Here is a 16694-nt window from a genome sequence, read left to right as displayed (position 1 = left end):
TAGATAGATAGTTCACAGATTCAATATACGGAGATGGGTTGGATGATTCATTTTTAAAGGGGAAAAAAATCATGTGAGAGTAGGGAATTGCTCCATATGGTTCGTTGGGTGATAGCGCATCCATTGGATATGACAGATGAAGATTCAAATGCGTTGTGTAAGTGCACTCATTTACCCTTTTGTCTCGTAAATTGATGTCATTGTAATGTGTTGTGTTCATACACTGAGCATGCACGAGGCCCTAGAAATTCATGTCGCCTAAACTTAAATCTGTTGTTATGGATCGGCTGAGTTGGATCATATTATCGAAATGCAGTTGGACCCATCAAAGCCGTTTGCAGTGCTGATTAGGCTGACTATCTGCTAAGGCCCCGTAAATATTAAGGTGGGGGATTAAAGTGAATTATGTTTTAAATTCTAATATTTTTGGGGTCAACTAATTATATTTTGATAAATCGAGTTTTAGTATATCAATATTGAACTCTTTTTGTAACTCGTAATTATTTAGAAAACTTTAACACGAGAAAAAGTTATTGGGGATTAGACTACATCGAGTTGAGTACAATTAAAAGAATAATAGGTTAATGGAGTTGGTGAAAACTTGCAATATTAATTAAGTACAATTCTTTTTCTCTTTTAATTTCTACACACGTTATTTATTTAAAACCAATATTATAATACAATTCAAATTTCTTTTTGAAACCAAGTACAAGTTGGCCAAGTGTCATATTTTTAATGTGATGATTTTACTAGGAAATTCGGTAGTAGAGTATACTACTAATTCTATTATTTGAAACTAATTCTTATTCAAATTTCTTGTATTACATAGTTTTTCAATTATAGTTGTATACAAACCCAATTGAGAATATCAGCTATAAATATTGCAAGAATTCCCATTATTTTCACCATAAAAATAGAAAAGAGGGCCATGGTAGATTTATCTGGAGAAAAGTTTTAAAATTCAATGTCACATCATATATACTTTAATATAAAGAAGAAACAATAGTATTAATTGAACAACTACTTTCATTTTTGTCATTTTCTATAGTATATGCGCCCAAATCATGATAAAATGTCTCTTAACTCATCATCTACCAAATTTGATGACTCTAACACCTAATTGCCATAGATGCCAAACCTTTCAAAGTCGATAGGATTATAATTTCGACTCTTGAAATAATTCCTAAACAAAGTTTATAATCCAATTCATAAATAATCAAATATAATTCTACTTAAAGAAACTAAAATCTTAAAATTAAATAAATCACAATAGGATGAAAAATATTATTTAATACTACCATTGTTGCAATATTAAATTGTAGTGAACATAAACAAGATCATCAAACCTTTGATGCTCGAGTCTATTTCTCTTTTTTGAATAAATATGTTCAAACATAGTCGAATTTCTCACGCAATCTAAAGAACTACATGTTTGACTTAATACTCGAATTGCAATGTTTGTAGGTTTGGTGCAAAATTACCATAATACATCCACCATTCATCTATGTAACAGCCAAAGAGAAAATAAAATAGATGTGTGTTATATAAACTAAAATCTGAGTTATATAATATAACAAAGTACATAACACGAGGTTAAAATTTCACTAGGAGCCATTCTATGGCGATCAGCTACAGTAGATTAATGTCTAAAGTCACCTTGTGCTTGCTTAAATAGTCTCATTTCACCCGTCAATATACTTCTTAAATCGAGTTGATCATAAGTATATTTCTCTATTACATCTAAAATTCTCGGAATAATTTGTATATGATTTTCCATATCATAATTATTATATTGAAAAGAAGGATTTAACCAATATCCAGTAGCATGGAAATTCTTACGAAATTGACTATCTCATCAGGTCTGAATAATTTGCAAATAAGGAGCAATTCTATTCTTCCTTTTTTGAAAAGAAGGATTTATATTGAAAAGAAGGATTTAACCAATATGATTTTCCATATCATAATTATTATATTGAAAAGAAGGATTTAACCAATATCCAGTAGCATGGAAATTCTTACGGAATTGACTATCCCATCAGGTCTGAATAATTTGCAAATAAGGAGCAATTCTATTCTTCCTTGTTTGAAATCTGCTTCCATCTTACCTTTTGCCAAATGAAAAACTTCATATAAGTAGCCCATTGAAGACTTTTCATCACTATCAACAATCCGTAGAGGGAGCAAATCTAAGTATTTCTTTTCCTCTAGTAAACTTCCTATATATGTAGAGAGAGAGAGAGAGAGAGTTTTGTTCAGTGAATTGATTTGGGAAGATTTCAATTTAAGGCGTGGGGTATCCGATAGTGATTGATTAGTAAAGATTTCAATTTAAGTGATAGAATAGGTGGAGTGGGTTGTGTGGGACGGGATGTATGGGTGCGATTTAATTACGTATTAATTAATTTCATTAAATTTCATTGTCACTTGATTTGTGAAATTAAAACTAATAATTTTTAATTTTGAATAGTATACTTTATATGTTGTGGTTTTGGATAATTTTCTCATAATTTAATTTATATTTTGAACAACACTGGGCCTAGTAAAATAGAGAAATGGGCCAGGCTGACCGAACGAGTTAAAATTGAAACCATCCTAATCCGACACATGGGCCAAAATCAATTGTCTAGCCTAATAACAAATGTGGCCCAACCCAAGTGGCCCGCTTACTAAAAAAATTTAAAACTAAAAGTAATTAAATAATTGGATCCTGTCTTAACAAATTTTTCTATTTAAATTTTTATACGACATTTTTTTTTTTAAAGATCATTTTTTTAGTTATAAACACTTGTTTCTCATCTACATTTTTCAGTCTTTCGTCTCACAAAATATTCATTTTTCTTAATTATGACTTGATTTAAATTACATTATTCAATGCCATGCTATGGTCAAAGGCGTCCGAGATATCAAAACAATGTGCATATTTGGATAGGATGAAGTAAGACACGATTTGGTTTTGTGATGCGGAAAAAATGGAGACATGATGATGCTTAATTTATTTAATGGAAGTATCGCAGGACGAAATTTGGGGATGTAAGTAATATTTGGCTTTGATTACTGAATTGATGTGAGCATGTGTTCGGTAGCATTGAGACCTTACTATCCAACTAATTTTAGTCCACGAGTTCAACGAACATTCAAGTATAAGGATTGCAAGAGATAGCGATTACGAGTATTTATTCATTGTGTTTAAATGTTGGGGCTAAAAAAACTGCAAATTGGCTCTAGCAATTTGCGGTGTAAACTGCGATTCGGGAATGGATTTAAATTCTAAGTGTCGAGTACTTTGTTTAGATAGGCAGATTGTGAGAGTTGATGAGGCAACAAAGTGTGTTGGCCCTTCATAACTTTGTACATGTTTCTTTGTTTTAGTGAGAATAAAGATGGATTGATGTCCGTAAAATCTGTGTTTGTTTACTTTAATTCAATAATCTACATTTACTTAGTCAAAATCAATGAGTTTTCATATCAAGAATTGCATCGACATATATTAGTTGGTTGAGAACAAGGAAACTTGGCAACCTCGCAAGTTGAACGAGTTAGTCCTATGACAATTGGTATTAGAGCATCAGGTTTAAATGGTGGAAACGAACTAGACATGTTTTTGCAAGTTGATGGCAAAATAGTAAGATGGCTACAAGTCAAAATCTAAAAGATCGAGTTAGAATGCTTGAGGATTTCCTAGCTGCCCGGATGTTAAATATTGTTGTCGTTAGGTGGCACCAGCGGAGGAAATGAAGTAAAATTCAGAGAATATGAGCTAGGTTTTCGAAAAGTCGAACAAAAAGTTTACGTCCACACTAGGGACATTGTTTCTTCTCGCCTTGGGTTGCTGGAAGGCGAAGATATGTTGTTGAAACGGGCAACTCTTGCTCCTAGAGACTCAGGGTAACCTCAAAAATCAAAGTATGGTCGTACCTAATGTGCCAAAGAGTTGGAAAATTTTCTTCGAGTCATGATGCAATATTTTAAGGTAGCACATGTGCTAGAAGAAGACCAGGTGGACATCGCGAGCATGCGAAATTGTGATGGAGAACTCGATTGCAGGAAGATGAGACTGCAAGCAGGCCTTGAAATTTTGACTTGCGAAAAGCTAAAGAAAGATTCCCTAGTTCCTTCCCTTCAATCCAACTTATTTAATGTGTGTGTGGGGGGGGGGGGGGGGGGGCAGTTTCAACCCAACTGGGTCTAAAAAATTACAAAACTGATTCTAACAGTTTCAGTGTAAATTGCAACTCGGGGAAGCCTTTAAATTCTCAGTGTTGAGTACTCTGATGTAGTAAGAAAAATTGTAAAATTTGATGAGGCAACAAAGTATATCCAGAATTTTATACACATGTATTGCCTTGCCGAGGATGGAAAAGCTCGGTGCGATCGCTAGGAGTTGAATGAGTCAGCGCTTTGGCAGGGCCTGAAGTGAGCCTTTGATTGTAGTTGGATCCATCCAGGCTGAACCAACAATTTTAACCTCTAAGAGGTGTGACATAACTTGTTCATTATGTTTTTCTTTGAGTTTTCATTTTCTCTCTATTATTTAAATTTTAAATCCAAGTCGAGACGTGTACATTTCTTTGGCTCAATGGAGTGACAAGAAGCAAGCCAGTGGTCCACACAATATCAGTGGCCATTAGAGAGCTGAGGATGTCCAATTCAAATGCCGAATGAGATTTTTCATAGCCACGTGGCAGAATAAAGACCTCTATTTCACTCTCAAGAAAATCTCAAGGGAAATCTAAATCCAATACATGAACCAATCAGATTGTTCTGAGATGTAGATATTGCAATCCACTAATCTTCTAATTCCCATATATAAACACTCTTCTCCCATCCTCTTTAACCATCCCAACAAAGCAGAAAGCAAATCACCGCAACAAAGAAAGAAACTCACGAGCAAAAACATGGCAACTTCAGCAATCCAACAATCTGCATTTGCAGGCCAGACAGCCTTGAAATCCCAGAATCAGCTCATCAGAAAGGTTGGCAACCTCGGAGGTGGCCGCTTCACCATGAGACGTACTGTTAAAAGTGCTCCCCAGAGCATTTGGTAAATTCTAGCTCAACCTGCGCATACACATGCACAACTACAGCTTAAACTGTTAGCTACGGCCACACTTCAGAATGCTCCCTAATTTCATAAAGAAATTGATCTTAGAGAAAACATGCTACACAAACACTCATGCATATGATTCTAGCAGTTTTAATAGAAATTGATCTCGTTAAAGTAAATTTTACTCCTATTAGATTGATCAACAGTACATATTATAATGATAATAAAGGATCCGTTCACCAAGCACTTAATTGTGGTTTCCAAGAGGAAATTGTACCCAACTCACATTTGAACAACATATATTTTGGGTCACAGGTTCCTAACCTCAAATTCCTGTCTTATTTTCTTGTTACAATCAAATTTGAAGGCAATTTAGATTTATCTCATCAAATCTCAACTGATGAAACAGGTACGGACCTGACCGCCCCAAGTACTTGGGTCCATTCTCTGAGCAAACTCCATCATACCTCACTGGTGAATTCCCAGGTGATTATGGTTGGGACACAGCTGGACTATCAGCAGACCCTGAGACATTTGCCAAGAACCGTGAGCTTGAGGTTATCCACTGCCGTTGGGCCATGCTCGGCGCATTGGGCTGTGTTTTCCCAGAAATCCTTGCCAAGAATGGTGTCAAGTTTGGTGAGGCTGTTTGGTTCAAGGCTGGAGCTCAGATCTTCTCAGAAGGTGGCCTTGACTACCTTGGCAACCCAAATCTCATCCATGCCCAAAGCATCCTTGCTATCTGGGCTTGTCAAGTTGTGCTCATGGGATTTGTTGAAGGATACAGAGTTGGTGGGGGCCCACTTGGTGAGGGGCTCGACAAAATCTACCCTGGAGGAGCCTTCGACCCACTTGGGTTGGCAGATGATCCTGAAGCATTTGCCGAATTGAAGGTAAAAGAAATCAAGAATGGACGACTGGCTATGTTCTCAATGTTTGGATTCTTCGTCCAGGCCATTGTTACTGGAAAGGGCCCAATAGAGAACCTCTTTGACCACATCGCAGATCCAGTTGCCAACAATGCATGGGCATATGCCACAAACTTTGTACCTGGGAAATGAATTACATTAGTGTATACATCTCATGCATAACAATACCAAAATGTTTTGTCTATCTCGATGAAGTTCTGTGGCTCGTCTGGCATTGAGCAGAATTGATGTAATGTTTCATGCAGACACGAATTTATCTCTTAACTACCATGGTTGCAGCGCTTTTTTAACATACCCACACTCACCACTACACCATATATTGTGTATCTGAACTACCTTCAGAAGTTGAGAAACAGAATGATAGCATATTTTAAGAATCACACCCCAAATTGTTAGGACAATATAAATCTTCTTTAATTGTCAGGTAAAAGTTGTATCATTGCTCAAATAAGCATTTCAGCAATGAAGTAAGTTTCGACAAACACAAAAACAAAAGAATAAGCTATTTCCCCATCATAGACACTGATAATGCCATTTACAGTACACTATGAACCAAGAACCAATAATCACAGAGTAACAAGCCAATCACAAGATAGCATGTTCAGAATCCTATAAATAACACAGACAATTGTTAGCATATAATTGTAAAGCATCATCTTCAATTATACAAGATACAACCTTCAAAATTTTCATATGTGATTTAAATAAGAAGGCCCCAATTAATTGGAATGCGCTATGTAACCTACAATATTCTTTCAGAACCTAAACACTGCATTATATGAAAAAAATGAACTTTACTAGCAGAAATTGAACTAAATAAACAAATCTATGGAAGCTAACTCTTGGGTTCGTAGTTTTTTCAAGTAACAAAGTTCAGTTCCCCCATTGACCTATACTGCAGGATGTGAATTGGATAAAGCCCCAATCGGATGCCTTTCCAAATTGCACTAGCACAAGGTAATGTTTTATTTCTTGCAACGAGTTTCCCAGTTCCATTATTTTCAATGCACTACGCATCTATGATAAATCACGAAGGTCAAGCAGAGGACTACAGAAGAATGCCAAGTCCACGACCTGTTGAAGCCTAGAACGCTAGAGATTTATTTGCATTATGTTTAGCATTCAGTCTTACATTTCCGTTTGCACGTTTATTCTGTTTTGCATTACTGCTCTGTTACCTATTTCTTAGGAAGTACCAGGCCATTTATTTCTACACGTAAGTTGAACATGCTTGTTAGGCTTTGCTTATATAAACCACATTTTCAGTTGCAATAAAGAATCAAGCATTCAATTCAGCAAATTGTGGCCCTGTTCTCACCCTAAGAGAATTCTAAATTCAGTGTGAATATCAGCTTCTAACTGGGACCTATCAATCTACAAAACATGAATAAAAACCTTATAGAAACCAATTTATGGCAAATCGGATAACATTCAAAAATTGAAAACTTATTTTGGGAGAAAAAAATAAATAGTTAAATTTGATTTAATCTATTTTCAATCCATGTTTACTAGGCAAACATAAGAAGTTCTTTTGTTAGACCCTTCAAGAATAAGTCAGAATAGGGTCAAGCTGTCAGACTGGGTATTGGCGTGAAAAATGTTCAAGATCTGGATGACAGCTCTATAATTTTTTCTTCTTTATCATCATTATTTCCTTCACCTTCCTCCAGGCGTACATATTTTACTACTGACTTATTTAAAGTCTTCAACACTACAACTTTTTACGTGAGAAAGGGTGGTGGATAGTCTTAGTAGAAGATAACAAAGTTAAAAGGGACAGCAATGGTCAATAAACTGCAGCCATTTAAGATAATTACTTGTTTAAACAGTCGTTAAACCAAGAACATGAGTCACTAATTCAACTGGCGGTTCAAATTTTTCGACTCGTCAGTTACAAAATACTAACATTTTATAAAAATGATCAAAAGACTTCAAAAAACACTACCCGGAATAGGAGTCCTGGCTAGTTTGAGCTGGAAGACGAGACGAACAAGTCAAAAGAGCAGGTTCGGGCATTTGCTCATATAATCTCACTAAAAAGGGAGCCATTTTCATTGTTACAGTCTTGGTGCTTTAGGCATAGGGAAAATGCTTATCCGTTGTTGTCAACTCTGAACGAATGCTTGAATCAGTTTCATTAAGAAAGGCGAAAAAGACTAGAGAAGCTCAGAAAAACTATTAAGTGAACACTTTTTAGTATAATACAGCGAAAAACTAAGTCATAATCATTCAAAAACTCAAATTTGATTTATATAGATAAATTTATGATATGTATATCAAGTTAATCATAATCATTCATTAAGGAAAAAAATTTAATAAAGAACCAACAGAGCTTTAATTGAGACAGGTCATCCAATTTTTTGAAGAACCTGGACAATTCTTTAGTGTCGTGTTGCTTCAGACCAAAACTTTGTTGACCCTATTTTTAGTTTTCTTGCAGAGATTAAATAACGAATGCTGTAAAATAATGAAAAATATGCACTCATTGCAGATGGATATGATAGGCAGAGTTCTATGAAGAGTGTTACAATGTTTTTATACATGATAGGCAGATGTTTATGGAAAAATGCTTATTGATTGGTCAAATTCATGTTTGATTTTTAATCTTCTAAATGAGAAATGCAAGTTGTATTGTCAAGTGGCAAACTAACTTAAAAAATCTATAAATAGGCCTCAGGATGTGTTCATACTATATATGTGTTTAATAAGTGAGTGCCAAAAACAATTGAGCACTAAGTGAGGATTTGAGAAAGATAAAAGTTTGTTTTTGAGAGAAATAGAAAGTTTGAGATACTTTGTAACTCATATTTGAAACTTATCTTGTAATCCATTGTTGTTATTTTATAGTAGAGCCACATTATTTCTTAAGTGAATACTTTGTCCAAGTTTTAATATTTTTATTATCATGGGCAATCTTCCCAAACACTTAGCTCTTGCAAAGTGCAATAAATGTAAATATGGAACAATTGGGGTTAACAAAGTCACTTACCTCATAGGAGTCATCTTGAATAACGTCATTATCAGGAGTATTAATAGGCTTCTATCTTTCCTTCCCTCATTCTAAAAAAGCTCATCCTCCCTAATATATGGGTCTCAACTGAAATCAGTAAAATGACACCTGCAATGAAGACCAATGGACTCATGCATTTTTGTTCACAATTAGTGAAATTTGCAGTAAGGAAGATTGACAACATTTTTGGATTATGTGATAACATAGCACTATAACCATAAGGATGCATCTTCTTTTTTCCCCAGCATGCAAACAGTAACGGACTCCATAAAATGCATTCATTTATTTCATAGAAGATTGTCATGTGAAAGTGAGACAAAGTTAGAGGCTGCTTGGTCAGTGTCAGAACAAGAAAAAGAACGATAATCACTCCAACAATACATGCTACAATGGAAAAGGTGCAGGCGACATGACATGGAAGTTCTTGAAATAATTGAATTCAAAACTGCCAAGGCACACAATAGAGAGAATTACTGACCAAATTCATCACCTAATAATATGAATATAAGCAAATAACAATCATTCCAAGACATAATATGGCAAAAGGAATGAATTTAACAAGTTCAATAAACATCAATGTGCATTAAAACTCATTATATTTCGAAGCAATTGCTCGGAAACTTTATGTTTCATTATAATATGATTGTATATCATCCATGTCTAGTACTTCTAATGTACGAATTAGATGTGTCCTTTCCCTTTTTGGAAATATTTGCCTCTCTTGCGCAATCTGATGGCAAGAAAGCAAATTGATTAATTAAAAATTATCAGCACCCATTTGAGCCCCATTCTTTAAAACTCATTTTTACCCAAACTCATTTTAAATATATGGGTCTCAACTGAAATCAGTAAAATGACACCTGCAATGAAGACCAATGGACTCATGCATTTTTGTTCACAATTAGTGAAATTTGCAGTAAGGAAGATTGACAACATTTTTGGATTATGTGATAACATAGCACTATAACCATAAGGATGCATCTTCTTTTTTCCCCAGCATGCAAACAGTAACGGACTCCATAAAATGCATTCATTTATTTCATAGAAGATTGTCATGTGAAAGTGAGACAAAGTTAGAGGCTGCTTGGTCAGTGTCAGAACAAGAAAAAGAACGATAATCACTCCAACAATACATGCTACAATGGAAAAGGTGCAGGCGACATGACATGGAAGTTCTTGAAATAATTGAATTCAAAACTGCCAAGGCACACAATAGAGAGAATTACTGACCAAATTCATCACCTAATAATATGAATATAAGCAAATAACAATCATTCCAAGACATAATATGGCAAAAGGAATGAATTTAACAAGTTCAATAAACATCAATGTGCATTAAAACTCATTATATTTCGAAGCAATTGCTCGGAAACTTTATGTTTCATTATAATATGATTGTATATCATCCATGTCTAGTACTTCTAATGTACGAATTAGATGTGTCCTTTCCCTTTTTGGAAATATTTGCCTCTCTTGCGCAATCTGATGGCAAGAAAGCAAATTGATTAATTAAAAATTATCAGCACCCATTTGAGCCCCATTCTTTAAAACTCATTTTTACCCAAACTCATTTTAAAAAAAAAAAAAAACACTTTTTACAAAATCCATTCTCCAAAAACGGGGCCCAAACAGGGCTCAATATCCTGGGTCTAATGGAGTGGAAGTCTTTGATAGTAAGCTATAATTCCCATGCACCAGCTCATATTTTAAATTTTGAACTGTTCATTTTCACTAATTGACAATTGATGAAGTATTTAAGTTTTAACCATATTAATAAGATGACAAGATTTTTCAGTCAAGGTTTCCAATAATGACACCGATTGTGCACTCCAAGATCATGTTTCAGTGAACTTCACTGTATGGAACACAAATTTATAGTTCTGTAAGCAATCTCCATATATGATAATCAGTACATGAAACCATGTGCCTGCCATGTACAGGAAGCACATGAGATATAGATGCTAATTGACAAAGCAATTACCATGACATTAAGATTAATAATTCTATCAAATAAAAATTGAGGCCTGAAATAGGATTGATTATGACTCTTAATGTTTGAAAACAGAATAAAAGACCTCGCATTTCTAGTAATGAGGGCATGCATCCACAGAAAAGAAAAAGTGAAGTAAATAAATGACTAGCAGACAGCACAAGGAATTGTAGTGTAGGTGACATATAAAAATAAAAAGCATATGGCAACAAAAAGAAAATTACACTGGTTATGCTGTAAGGACGAAAAAGGCGCAAGCATGAATCCTCCAAGGTCTGAGAAATTGCATAATGTACTGGACCGTATCTCAGGACATACATCCACCATGTGAAGATTTTGCGTACAGCCAAAAGACTAGCTCTCCTAATTGGGGGTATAGCTAAAACACAATCCTAATGTCATGTTAGGATCTAATAGTTGTGGAATTCAATCACCCTCAAGCCTGGGCTTTTGGGAGAGATGGTTGGGTCTCCATCAATTGGTATCAGAGTAGACCCAAGCCACAAGTTCGAATTCCGGAAGGGGCGACCAAAACTAAGTGCCAAATACCGGCAGTCAAATAATGGCCGGCCACGTAAAGCAAAGGTCATGGATTGGGCCGCTGTGGCCGTCAGATTTGGGGCCATTGGGTATTGTTAGGGCCTAATAGTTGTGAGATTCAATCACCCTCAAACCTGTGCTTTTGGGAGTGATGGTTGGGTCTCCATCATGTTATTAGTTGAACAAACTGAAACAAGACCTTAATGTGAGACAGCATAATTCTCAATCACCAATAGTCGTTGCATGAACATGACCCATTTTTGAAATGATGGAACCTGCTATTATCTCTCACAATAATTACACGTTCATAGATCTTGGACAGAAACTTCATCACAGAATGGCAGTCGTTACAAACTCTAAGGTTCTTCACCACACGAATGTGATTTTTTCGGTCAACGTTTATAAGGCCGAATGCGATAGCCAACCTCTCACTATGGTTTTCCAGTTCAGCTTGTTTCTCTTTCTCCCCTTCAACAAATAATAATACTTGAGTCGTATCAGGAACATGTCCCGCTAGTCTCAACTTATTCTTCATCTCACTCAATTTCGAATATATCAATTCAGATTGAGGATGGGATTTGTCTCCTACCATGAATTCATGAAGCACACCCTTGTGTTCAATTGAACTACACCCTGGTTCTTTCTTAAACCCTCTCCTCTTCATCATTTCTCTAACCAGCGAAACTTTTTCCCACTGTCCTGCAACAGCATACATATTAGAAAGGAGTACATAGCACTGAACAGTTTCAGGAGCTAACTCGATCAAGTTCTTTGCTGCATATTCACCAATATCAATGTTTCTATAATTTCTTGCACTGCTAAGTAAAGTCATCCATATTATCTTGCTTGGCTTCATAGGCATCTTTTCAATGGTACTCTTTGCCTCATCAAGATGACCAGCTCGACAAAGAATGTCCACCAAGCAACCATAGTGCTCAACAGTTTGTTCTATTCCATACTCATTTTTCATCATAGAAAAATAACGCCGACCATCATCCACCATTCCCACATGACTACAAGCATTCAAGACTCCAACAAATGTAATGGCATTAGGCTTAATTCCATTCCTTTGCATTTCAAGAAACAAGTCAGTTGCATCAGGAGCCATACCATGCATCCCCAATCCTACAATAATGGCTGTCCAATGCCCCAGCTTCTTCTTGGATATTCCTCGAAAAACCATCAAAGCACTCTCAATGCTCCCACACTTGGAGTACATTTCTATCAAAGATATACCAAGTACACCATCTAATCTATACCCAGCTTTTGACATATACGAATGCACCCACCTACCTTTACTAAGCGAAGCCAACTTCGAAATTGCAGAAAGTACACTAACTATCGTCACATCATTAGCCTTGAGGCCCTTATCCAACATCACCTGAAACATTCGCAGAGCTTCCAGAAACTTACCATTTAATTCATACCCAGAAATTATCGAATTCCAAGTGATTATATTTCTCTCGTCCATTCTATCAAACAAATCACCTGCGAGTTTATAGTTTCCATACTTCATATACCCATAAATCATTGCATTCCATGAAGCCACATTCTTATCCAACATACTATCAAACACCTCTCTTGCTTCGTCAACTCTTCCACTCTTGGCCAACCCATCAATCAACACAGTACATGAGAAGGCATCCTTTTCGGGCATCTCATCAAACAGTCTCAGAATAACCTCAATATTCTCCCCACCACACTTTACGTAACCATCCAACAACACATTCCATGAAACCAAATCCTTCACAAGCATTTTATCAAAAACTTTCCGTGCAGAATCAATATCACCACATTTTGAATACAAACTCACCAAACTACTCTCCACATGAACACCCGAACCAGACCCAAAACCGAGTTTCAACGCCAACCCATGAATCATTTTCCCTTCCTTAATAGTCCTTAGATTCGCACACGCCTTGATCACACACGGTAACGTGAACTCGTCTGGCAACATCCCCGGACAACAAAGCAAATCCACAAAAACCACAAGAGCATCCTGAGAGCGACGGTTTTGAAGGAAGCATTTGATAATGGTATTGTAAGAAAAGAGAGCCTTCTTAACGAGTTTTTCATTGTTATAGATACTGCTCTGATTGTTGTTGGAAAGGGTTGTTGAAGTGAAAATGGGTTGAGCGTGGAGTAGGGTTAATTCTTTTGCGTTTGAAGTTTGCTGGAGAGAGTGTCGGCGATGGAATTCCGGTGAGAGGCGAGGTTGAATAAGGCTGGGATGGAATGATGCGGCCAGTTGCAGCATTTCTGTGCCCGCGTTACATCGGCGATGCCGACTTGACGTTTAAGAAAGGGGATGAGTTAAACCCATTAAACCCAGTACCCGCGGACTTCGACCCGTCTCGACCTGGGACGGGTACAGTATCAATCGCCCCATTCCATTTGATATATAATTGGGCAATTTACAAAAATACCCTTAAAATTATAGGTGTTTTGAAAAATCATATAAAAAGTATAATGTGTAAAATTAAAAAGTGACATAATGTCACTTTTTTTATAAAAAAATTATCACTTTTTTCACAATTCAAAATAAGTGACACAAACACTCAAAAAAATGACAAAAACTAAAAAAAAAAGTGACAAACACCAAAATAGCACCAATCATTTGTGTAGCACCAATAATCATGTTCTTAATATATCCATAATGTCCAGGACAATTCATATGACAAATGATAAGAAAAAATGACAAACACTAAAAAAGTGACGTCTACTTAAAAAGTGATACAAATTGAAAAAAGTGACACATTGAAAAAAGTGACAAACATTCGAAAAAGTAATGAAAAATTCAAAGAAAGCGACATTCTCTCACAAAAGTAACACAAATTTTTTTTTTAAAAAAAAGTTCCGAAAAAAGTGACAGAACACATTTGAAAAAGTGACAAAAAAATCAAATAAATTGACATACAATAAAAAAGTGTACAAATTCGGGAAAAAAAGGTGTCGAAAAATTAGAAATGTAACAAAAATTCAAAAAAAAAAAAAGTGACAAGCATTCGAAAAGTGATAAAAATTCAAAGATAGTGACAAAAACTCGAAAAAGTGACAAAGTTCAAAGAAAGTACCGTAAACAAAAAAATTGGCACAAATTTTAAAAAAAAAATAAAAATGACGAACACTCAAAAAGTGACAGAAATAAAAAAAAAAAAATAAAGTGACAAAAATAGACACAGTAACAAAAAATCGAATAACTATAGAAATGTCACTAAAGTTCAAAATAATGACAAACACTATCACTTTTTTTAAGTCACACAATATCACTTTTTAAAGTTATGTATGATATACAATGTCATTTTTATTAAAAGTGATGTTTGTCACTAAAAAAAGTAACAGAAATTCAAAAAAGTGACAAGCACTCAAAAAGTGATAAAAATTCAAAAAAGTGACACAACCTCCTTTCTTCTCTTTCTCCGTTCATCGTCAAGCATTTTTAAATTAGTTTACTAACAAAATACCAATTAAAATATCAAGTATCTTTAAATTAATTCACAGCCATCGTTATCTTACAACTCAACTACTCAACTAATCCATTGACTTCCACTTGATGAAGATCCCAACATGAGAATAAGCTGAGTTTTTTTTTTTTTCCCATCTCCGTTGCTAGAAGAGGCCATCGCCTACACCAGATTCAACCACTCCTTCACCGCCACCAAAATGCGAGAAATTTCAAAAAAAATATGATTGAAAAAAAAAGTGACACATACCATTAAAAAGTGACGAAAATTCAGAAAGGTGACAATTAACAAGTTATATAAGCGTGTGTATTTGAAAATTCAAATAAAAAAGATATGCAACACAATCTTATTATAAAATTATCTCATGGGTGCTTATTACTGGAAGAGCTTAACTGTAAATGGATAGAGCATAACAAGGCACTACAAATGATTAGGAACATACTAATGTACATGGACAGAACTTTTCATACCGAACACTCACAAAACTCCAGTAATAAGCTTCACAAAGCCCTACCATGAGGGCCAACTCAAGATCCCAATCAAATTTCGCAATTCAGAACCAGAAAAAATTAAGAGTTTGACACAGGCAAACCTTTGTGCTACAGTCAGAAGGATTGGGTTTGCAGAGCCTCACGTATATATCTTTCTAACCCATGCTAAACAAGCCTTGTTCAGACATTTTGCTTAAAATAAAGGGGTAGTTGGAGGGCAATTTGTGGACACAAATGAAATTTGAATAGCCCGGTCGATCCTAGCTTGGCAATCTCCGATGGGTCCAAGTAAGAGAGAATAGAGATGGGGTGGTAATATGGTAACAAGATTGGCGAGTGGGCTGCGGAGGGAAGTTTGAGGAAGGCAATGAGAGATGATGAATTGGGACAGTGAGAGGAGAGATTGAGAGAGGAGGGTTTTGAATATCTCCCTTTATTACACCGTATTTAATATGTAAAAAGAAAAGGTTAAAAATGTTAGGTGCATTAATCAATTTTAAAACATCCAGGTCGTACTGGGCCTAATTTGCTCAATATAATTTTTAAAATATTACAATTTACAAATTGACAAATATCTCTCGAACCAAAATATTTTTAATCAGCCCAAGCCTGGGCCCAAGCCCAAGCCCAAGCCCAAAAACCAAATACCAATCACCACCATTTACCAAACAAAATTAAGCATTTAAGTTTGAGAGATTTTTTCTTCCACAAAAAGCTGTCGTCGACTCGCTGTTCAACAGACTCTTGCCATCAAAGTGTTTTGGCGATTCATTTATTACCTAAAAGGCTAGTAGCTTTTGCAATGGTGTGTTCTTTGGGGATTAATTTACATATGAGCAATCCATAAAGTGCTTTTGCAATGGTGTGCGTGTAATAAACAGGGCACGGATTCCTTCCCTCCTCGACTTGCCCCGCCCTAAACGGGTATGGGGTGGGGAATTACCCATTGGGTTGGGGGTGGGAAAAGGTCGACCCGAGCCAGAGGCTAGCTTGTGTCGCAAGCCACGAGCCGACCCTTGAATTCTCAAAAAAAAAATAATAAAAAAAAAATTAAAAAGCACCCGCAGGTTACATTTTAAATGCAGCAGTAAATAGCTACATTTTAAGGCTACAACAAGCTGCATGTAAAAGGCAACAATTGTAGCAAAATATAATTATAAAAAAATCGAGCCTCCTAAACTTGGTTCAATAAGGTCAAAGTCGAAAGCTTGAATCGAGCCTAAATT

The 16694-nt window shown here is 35.6% G+C and overlaps 2 protein-coding genes across 3 annotated transcripts; one reads left to right on the top strand and one right to left on the bottom strand.

Annotated features, from left to right (window-relative positions):
* The first annotated feature begins 4804 nt into the window (after positions 1-4804).
* On the top strand, positions 4805-6263 carry LOC111412055 (chlorophyll a-b binding protein 37, chloroplastic). Its single transcript, XM_023042800.1, has 2 exons — positions 4805-5041; positions 5454-6263. Exons 1-2 carry the CDS (start codon positions 4896-4898, stop codon positions 6103-6105), a joined length of 798 nt encoding a protein of 265 aa, XP_022898568.1. The 5' UTR covers positions 4805-4895; the 3' UTR covers positions 6106-6263.
* A 73-nt stretch (positions 6264-6336) lies between these two features.
* On the bottom strand, positions 6337-13911 carry LOC111412054 (pentatricopeptide repeat-containing protein At2g29760, chloroplastic-like). 2 transcript variants are annotated; one of them, XM_023042798.1, is made up of 3 exons: positions 11198-13911; positions 8963-9091; positions 6337-8084 (listed from the first exon to the last, which is right to left on the bottom strand). In XM_023042798.1, the coding sequence occupies exon 1, from the start codon at positions 13768-13770 to the stop codon at positions 11740-11742; it is 2031 nt and encodes a 676-aa protein (XP_022898566.1). In that variant the 5' UTR covers positions 13771-13911; the 3' UTR covers positions 6337-8084; positions 8963-9091; positions 11198-11739. The 2 variants fall into 2 exon arrangements, with proteins under 2 accessions (XP_022898566.1, XP_022898567.1); XM_023042799.1 differs by lacking the exons at positions 6337-8084; positions 8963-9091 and adding an exon at positions 9807-9843.
* Between the last annotated feature and the right edge of the window lie 2783 nt (positions 13912-16694).

The sequence above is a fragment of the Olea europaea genome, chromosome 16 (genome assembly GCF_002742605.1).
Source record: "Olea europaea var. sylvestris chromosome 16, O_europaea_v1, whole genome shotgun sequence".
Classification (NCBI taxonomy): domain Eukaryota; kingdom Viridiplantae; phylum Streptophyta; class Magnoliopsida; order Lamiales; family Oleaceae; genus Olea; species Olea europaea.
This window is presented reverse-complemented; position numbering and strand designations above follow the sequence as displayed.

Excerpts from the sequence above, each read along its gene's own strand:
- LOC111412054 (XM_023042798.1), bottom strand. The coding sequence starts at position 13,770 with ATGCTGCAACTGGCCGCATCATTCCATCCCAGCCTTATTCAACCTCGC.
- LOC111412055 (XM_023042800.1), top strand. The coding sequence starts at position 4,896 with ATGGCAACTTCAGCAATCCAACAATCTGCATTTGCAGGCCAGACAGCC. Across the intron at positions 5,042-5,453 it reads AGTGCTCCCCAGAGCATTTG|GTACGGACCTGACCGCCCCA; the intron begins GTAAATTCTAGC and ends CTGATGAAACAG.